At 42.4% G+C, this 8,202-nt stretch overlaps 2 protein-coding genes across 3 annotated transcripts; one reads left to right on the plus strand and one right to left on the minus strand.

The window, feature by feature from the left end:
* The first annotated feature begins 435 nt into the window (after positions 1–435).
* On the plus strand, positions 436–5,747 carry acads (acyl-CoA dehydrogenase short chain). 2 transcript variants are annotated; one of them, XM_057321449.1, is made up of 11 exons: positions 436–485; positions 1,713–1,876; positions 1,960–2,109; positions 3,941–4,052; positions 4,184–4,335; positions 4,463–4,633; positions 4,756–4,893; positions 4,987–5,082; positions 5,203–5,259; positions 5,336–5,508; positions 5,592–5,747. In XM_057321449.1, exons 1-10 carry the CDS (start codon positions 458–460, stop codon positions 5,486–5,488), a joined length of 1,221 nt encoding a protein of 406 aa, XP_057177432.1. In that variant the 5' UTR covers positions 436–457; the 3' UTR covers positions 5,489–5,508; positions 5,592–5,747. The 2 variants fall into 2 exon arrangements, with proteins under 2 accessions (XP_057177432.1, XP_057177431.1); XM_057321448.1 differs by having other exon boundaries at positions 5,336–5,747.
* A 458-nt stretch (positions 5,748–6,205) lies between these two features.
* On the minus strand, positions 6,206–8,202 carry cldn5b (claudin 5b). The gene has a single exon (XM_057321450.1). It carries the CDS (start codon positions 7,666–7,668, stop codon positions 7,018–7,020), a length of 651 nt encoding a protein of 216 aa, XP_057177433.1. The 5' UTR covers positions 7,669–8,202; the 3' UTR covers positions 6,206–7,017.

Below are 8,202 nucleotides of genomic sequence, written 5' to 3' on the forward strand. Positions count from 1 at the left end.
AGACGTAAATTAATGAATTAAAATTATATATATATATATATATATATATATATATATGAAGAGATGATAAAAAATGAGATAACACATTTTCATAAATCAAGTTTTTTATTGTGCATTCCAATTAATATCAATCAAACTGCCGTTGGTTTGTTTTGATTTAAGCCATGATAACTAAAAAATACAGTTAAATAACACAATAAAACACGATAAAAACATGATTTTTGAAAAATAAAAAATAAACGGTTTATCTCATGTTGGAACCAAACTCTATATATATATATATAATGCATTAATTTACGTCTATATTTTAGAATGTATAAAATGCAACATTTATATTATTTGTAACTCAATTTTGAATGAAATAAAATCGAGAGCTCAACGTCACAGTGACGCCTTATCACGTGACCCTGCTCGAGCGCCTTCCCGCTGTTGCGCAAAAAGAAACATTTGAGCCAAGATGGCGGCACTGTTCACGGCACGGAGAGGTCAGTAGTGTTTCATTATTACTGCTTATAAACACCAGTGTTACACAATTCACCAGCAGCCAAACTATGTGCATGTGACATGCGTGAATTTGCTGTTTATTTATCCCGAGAATCAATGCAGTGGTATTTAAAACATATGCAATAGTTTAGACGTTTATTACTGTCTAACGTTAAATCTCTCTTTCACTTTGTCATAAATATGAATGCAGAACATCAATATTTCTTTTAAAGAAGCTTGTATTGTTTGTAAGACAAACCAATAAACAGTATAATCCACTTCGAAACGCTTACTTCAAATACATTTGTTATTGAGCTTTCACAATAAATTGACAGGAAGAGGTGAATGTGCATTTGAAATAGTAGGACGTTGCCCGTCTGTGCTGTGATAAATAGTTTACTGTCATCAATGATTTTGTAATGTTTCTGACAGCTGACAGTTTCATCAAAAACTCAGTTGATGTGTCTGCTGTTTCACCTTAATCTGTCGACATCAAAGTATCGCGAGAGCAGTTTTAATGCTGTGCCTTTGAATCGCGCTCGCGATACTTTGATGTCATACGCCGGTCGGTCTGCGCAGCGTCACATGACGTCAAACCTAGCTACTGTGATTCCTGGTAAACACGAAAACTTCTTCCAGTCTAAAAAAACATACGCCTTCTGCGCTTTTATTGCATTGTCTATATCAGTATACAAGTACGCAAACACATTGTACCACTTTGATCAGATTTGTTATATTGTTGAATTATTGCAGAAGAATCTTATGACCCTTTACCTACTTTTACGGTATGCGCATGCGTATTCTCTTCGGAATACAAAAGTGTTTCATAATTAAACGCATTTCATCAGATACCAAAACGCACTAAGATACTACTTGATAACGTTTCTACAGTTTCTGCATTTTGCACATGTACCATGGTAGTATTTTGACATTTTTAGAAGTTATTATGTATTATGTTAATTTATTTGTAATACTTTTTAATAATGTACAATACTGAGATTACAATTATTTAAAAAAAATTAAAAGTCTTTTTAAAGTGACTGGCATTAGTGTTGTAAATTGTTTTTATGAGCGTGACTTGAAAATGTTAATATGCATCAAAGCACCACCATGGTATTGCCATCTTGTGCTGTATTAACGATGTTGCATCAGAACGTCAAAGCAGGTGGCGACAATTTAATAAAACATGTTTTCATGCTGAAGTCATTCCCCTCTTGCCCCTTTATCAGCTCTGGTGGTGGCGGCGGGCCGTGGAGTCCGTTGTCTGTCCCAGCTCGCAGAGTTACCTGAGCTGCATCAGATGATGAGACAGACGTGTCGAGACTACGCTCAGAAAGAACTCGTGCCAATCGCTGCCCAGCTGGACAAAGAACACAAGTTCCCGGCCAAGCAGGTAAAAGGCACCTCAGCCTTTGAGCTCCAAACTGTTGCAGGAGACTGTTGCAGGTTCGAAAGGTTTTGTGTTCACCGTGACAGGTGCGAGAGCTTGGAGCGTTGGGCATCATGGCCATCGAGGTTCCGGAGAGTCTCGGTGGTGCTGGGATGGATTATCTGGCGTACAGCATCGCTGTGGAAGAGCTCAGCAGAGGATGTGCCTCCACCGGAGTTATCGTCAGTGTGAATAATGTATGTGACGTTCTGTCCTGATCATTTAAAGATGAGGTAACACACGCAGTGTCTGCCAATCTCATATTATTCTTGAGTACCTACACAGTAGTATTTCATACTTCGTATCTTCGAAGAGGATTTAGTTTGATCACATTTATAAAAGAGAGAATACAGCTGTACCATTATTTTCGGAAAAACACGAGCTGCTGGAGGCGTGCTACAGCACGAGCACACAACATATCATCGCATTATCCCTTCCTGTTGTTTACATTATGCACGTACACTCCGATTGCCAACAAAACACAGACATATGACTTAAGCCCTGTTCGCACGGGATTAGTATTATCTGGGGACCTCTGATCATTTGTAATAATTGCAGAGATTGTCTGTGATCGTGTTGCGCATTCGCACTGGATAAGTGAACTCTGATTTTACTCGAATGTACTGACTTATCTCCCGGAAATGACGTGAAGGCGCTTCCCTCTTTCTAAACATAAACTCACGAAAGAGAGCTTAACACGGATGCGCTGTCTGACAGAGATTCACCGACGCAGCCTTTAGCCCGTTACTGTACACACCAGACTGGACCTCGCGTTGCGTTTTGCCGCGTCCCACAGTTTAGAAGCGGTCTATCTCCATTGAACATGTCAAAGCAACTGTTTCAAATCGCGCGAAAAAGAGCGTGATTACATAATGTAACGCTAGACAAAGGATGTCAAAACAAACTGATGCTGCGTTAATTGCGTTAAATATTTTTCACGCGTTAATTTGAAATAATTAATCGCATGCGTTAACGCGTTACCGTTGACAGCCCTACTTGAAAGTCTTGTCGTTGTAGGTGTAGTTGTATGTAAACAGAAGAATGTTCCTTACCGCATGCTGCCATGCATGTCATCCATCTCCATATATTCCTTCTTTTTTGTTTCGCTCTTCTGATCCTGTCATGTTTTTTTACAGTGAATATTTTCTCTCTGCCAATATTATTGTTGTCTGGTATGTAGCGACATAACCCAGCACCCAAAATACTGTGAAAACACTCCAACGCAGCTTCCATTCTTTGCGAAAGATGACTGAAAAGGCGCACAGAAACCTTGAAAAAATGAGATACGATCCCGCCAAATCTTGTTCAAAATTTCTAATCGCAGAGATGCCGATTCGCACTGGACTAATATTATCACAGGACCTCGGTGTTCATCAAAATGTGGTAGGTAATTTGTGGGGGAATTTGTACTTGACAAATTACAGACATGGCCGTTTCGCACGGGATTAAGATCACAGACAATCTCTGCGATTATTACAAATGACCAGAGGTCCCCAGATAATACTAATCCTGTGCCAATAGGACTTTAGTTTGACTTACCGTGTGCAGTTCATGTCCGGCATCTTTTAGCGCTGCGACCACTCCATCTATCCGTTTCAAACCATCTCCAAATCCAGCGTTATATGCACCGTTTATATAACATCCATCACCCAAATGCAGTGAACAAACGAACACAGCTAAACTTCCATCAGCCCAGTGATGCAGCATTGATTGCTCTTTCTCACGCTGGCTGATTGACGCGTGGGCGTGCTCTTTCGCTCGCTGGATGATGCGTGGGCGTGCTTTTCCGGGAGAATTGTCCAATAAGGGACTATCGAGCACAGAAATACTACGTCACACATTCAACTCTTTTCTTAACAAGTTGACCATGTTAAGCTTGAGAAGCCAGCGCCTTCAACAGTGCAAAGACGTCCGGATGCATGAAAGAGCATGTTACCCCACCTTTAATTCTCACGCGGCAATCTTTGGTTAAAGTTATGATTGACAACTGATGGCGATGTGTTTTTGAATTCCACGCTTGTGTTTTAGTCTCTGTACCTGGGTCCGGTTCTGAAGTTTGGCACAGACGAACAGAAGAGACAGTGGATTACACCCTTCACCACGGGGGAGAAAGTGGGCTGTTTCGCTTTGAGTGAACCAGGTAAACACAACTGCACTGTGTAAGATTCATGTGATGGTATACTCCTCTACCCAAGCACATTTTTATGGAATTCATGGGACGATTTAGTTTACAAATTACGGCGATTGAGCACTATTTATTGCACTGTGAAGGGAACGGCAGCGACGCCGGTGCGGCTTCGACACTGGCCCGACAGGAGGGAGACGAGTGGGTTCTCAACGGAACCAAAGCTTGGATCACCAACTGCTGGGATGCTTCAGCCACTGTCGTTTTCGCCACCACAGACAAGAATCTAAAACACAAGGTGCACATCTGAAATGCAGAATCACGTTGATTTTTCACCGTAATTCAGAATTTAAAAAGCAGGATCGGCTGTATTTGACACGTTAAACAGCGAATGAGCATTTATGTCGTTCTGTCTTTAAAATCAGGGAATCAGTGCCTTCCTCGTGCCAATGCCTCATCCGGGCTTATCTTTAGGGAAGAAAGAGGATAAACTGGGAATTCGAGCTTCGTCCACTGCCAACATCATTCTGGAAGACTGTCGTATCCCACTGGGCAACATGCTGGGCGCGCGGGGAATGGGCTTCAAGATCGCAATGGTAAGTTTTAAATTGTGCCAACATGCAAATCATACACACAAAATTGTCACTCACACAATTGAAACACTTTAAGAGAAATAATATTGTGCTTTTTGTTACGTTTCAAACGACTTCTTCCACAGCAAACGTTGGACAGCGGACGGATCGGAATAGCTTCACAGGCTCTTGGGATCGCACAGGCGGCGTTGGACTGCGCTGCAGATTACGCCCATAAGAGAACTGCCTTCGGTGCTCCTATTGGAAAACTGCAGGCGATACAGGTCACACACAAGCCTGTACATGTTTACAGACATGTGTCATGTGAACGACACGCAGTGAGGTTTTATCTTTACTTGTGTGTATGTCTTTTTCAGTTCAAACTGGCAGACATGGCACTGGCGACAGAAAGCGCTCGGCTTCTCACCTGGAAAGCGTCACTGCTGCGGGACGCAAAGAAACCTTTTACTAAAGTAAGTGTGTTTTCTCAACATGAGTTATTAAGAAGCTCTCATAGATGTTAAATGCATAATAATAATAAAAAAACACACGTTCAAATTTCTTTAGTTTGTTTCTTTTTCTCTGTCCTCCAGGAAGCTGCCATGGCTAAACTGGCTGCGTCCGAGGCTGCTACTTTTGTCTCCCATCAGGTAATTAAATCTACTAAAAAGGATTTATTTCTCAGGACAGATCATTTAAAAGTACTCCGATTTTTTTCCATCCAAGGCTATCCAGGTGTTAGGTGGAATGGGATACGTAACGGACATGCCTGCGGAGAGACACTATCGCGACGCTCGCATCACAGAAATCTACGAAGGCACCAGTGAGATCCAGAGATTAGTCATCGCAAACAACGTCCTCAAAGAATATCAACAGTAGGAGGAGATGTTCATCCAACGGTCAGTGACGGACTGCGAGTATGAAGATTTAACCCTTATACATGTGCTGATGTGCTGACTGACGGATGTTGTTTGAAGTGCAGTTTCTGATGTTGCCACAAGAGTGCAGTAGGGTGCCTGGACCTTCACAACTCAACATTTGAGTTTGAAAACTAACAAACCTGATGAAATCCCTATTTGATTGTCTATAATATGTATTTAAATGCGTTTTTTAATAAATCATGATGTCACACCACAAATTGTTTTCTTCAGCGCTATAACAGATCTGATGCAGAAAAATCTGTACTGTGAGATTCATTTGAAGTTGAGTTAAACACTTTCACTGGTTACGATTATTACCTGGGAAAAAATGAATGTTTGGATCAAAATGTAAATATTGGTTTTTATGTTCTTGTAAAACATCATGAAACATAATTCAATGTTGTTTTGTTTTTATATAAACATACAGGCATTCAATCATTCTTGATTATTGTGTCACATTCAGACGAGTAAGAAACTTGCATCATTCACTGATGTATGCAGAACACATTTATTTATTTATTAATATAATGACTAAAACAAAACTTGAATTGTCTGTTAAAAGGAATGGGGGGTCATTTGTTGTTTGGGTTTTTTTTTTTTTAATGATGAGGAGTAGAAGCACAAACCCCTCGTCTGATTTTGATGAGGAAATGAACTCTTGAACAGATCTGGCTCCGGTCCGCCTGCTGCAGAACTCTGTAATCTAACAGCCACATCACAGATGAAGGCGCCATCGTGTGTGTGTGTGTGTGTGTGTGTGTCACCTCATGAACTCAGAAGTGGGTCAAAGGTCCTGAGATCAGAAATGATGATAATGGTTTGTATCAGAATAAAGGTTATGACTCTGACCTTGGTCATCATCTCCTCAACAATACCTGACCGTCATAATGATGAAAACAGAACTCTATCGTCTTCCCCAGAGCATCAGTCCATGCAATAAACAGGGCTTTTATTACACGTGTAACTTGGAATTAAGGAATGCAAAGTTGTGTTGTTTGTTAAACAGCTTTATTAAAAAATGTAACAAGAAACTTACATCATTTACTGATATATGCAGAACACATTTATTCATTCATCAAAATCCATTTCAGCTTATTTATAAAATCCTTTAATTTTGGATGAGCATAGAAAATGAATAAAACAACACACAGCCAGGAGGTTTTGGTCATTAAAACGGCACGTGTGAGTCTCTCAGAACAATGAAGATAAGAGCTGCTGATTGTAATGTCAATCTCTTTCAAAACTACCCGTGTCCATCTTCAACATGACACGGAAACCTGCTCTAAAAACCTGAAAGCATTCTCTCACTCAATGTCATGAATCTGTCTTGATGTTGAACACTTTTGTCTAAAACATCATTGTTTTACCAGTCACAGTTTATTTGTAGACATGAAGAAAAGTGCAGGTGTGTCCCATGGAAGCAGTTCGGCACCTCAGCACATTAAATCTGCTGGTTAGGGTCAGAAGTCCGTGATCTGTACACGATGATCACACGTAGTTTCGTTTATCGTAGTCTCCATTCACTGTGGCGGGTTTTGTCGGAACATATTTGAGGGGGTACGAGGAATTTTCATCATCACGAGCACGAGAGAAACACAGAACGGCGCCTCCGAGCAGAAGCATGGCAGATGCTGCCCATCCGATGTAGAGCGCGGCACCGATCTCTCTCTTCTTCGCCGACGGGATCAGAGGATCGTAAAATTCGGAGATGATGCTATTGGCCATCCAGCACAAGGGCACCAACACGAACACGCCTGCGACGATGAACATCACCCCTCCTGCGCTCACCACTTTGGCCTTGACGGACTCTTCGCTGATGCAGTTGGTGCACTGCGCGCCCGCGAGGGTGACGATCAAACCGACGACGCCCGTCACCGCCGAGATGACCGTCAGAGCGCGAGACGTCTGGAGGTCAATGGTCAGCGCCAGGACCGAGTCGTGCATCTTACACTGCATCTGACCGGTGCTCTGCACCACGCACGACATCCACAGACCGTCCCAGATGGTCTGCGCCACCACGATGTTGCCGTCGATGAAGGCGGACACTTTCCACATGGGCAGCCCGCAGGCCACCATCACCAGCAGGGTCCCGGTGACGCACAGTCCCAGACCGAGAAACTCCAGGCACGCGGAGATCATCTTTGCCCAACTTCTTCTTCTTCTTCTTCTTCTTGATGCAACAACGTGTGTGTGAACGCGCAGAGGAAGATCTCTACATTTCTGGGAAGCCCCAGCTCGCAGTGTGACCTCCGGACAGCGTGTAGTGAGTGCTTTCTGATAAAGTGCGCAGGGAGACTGTTATAGTTCACTTGCTTAACAAAGAGGAGAAGTTCGAGCCAATGAGAGCGCCGTGCGTCTCCCAACAGCCAATCAGAAGTGAGGGACGCGGGACCAAACCTGGATAACGGGAAACGGCATCAGTCACAGATGGAGCAGTGACAGAAGCGGGAATTTCACACTCTTCCTGCCATTCTTTATCGAAAGAAAAGACACAGAAAGGACGCGTGAACAAGAGCACAAACGTTTCAACTAGCAGAGAACTGTTTCATTCAGCATTTAGAGGAATATTTGACCACTAAAATATGACCAGAGAGTACGTAGTGTGTTGGAGAGAGAAAGGCCTAAACTGAGTTCCCAAGTGACATTTTATTCTTGCATGTGGAGTAACAGAAG

This window comes from Triplophysa rosa, linkage group LG22 (genome assembly GCF_024868665.1).
Source record: "Triplophysa rosa linkage group LG22, Trosa_1v2, whole genome shotgun sequence".
Taxonomy (NCBI): Eukaryota; Metazoa; Chordata; class Actinopteri; order Cypriniformes; family Nemacheilidae; genus Triplophysa; species Triplophysa rosa.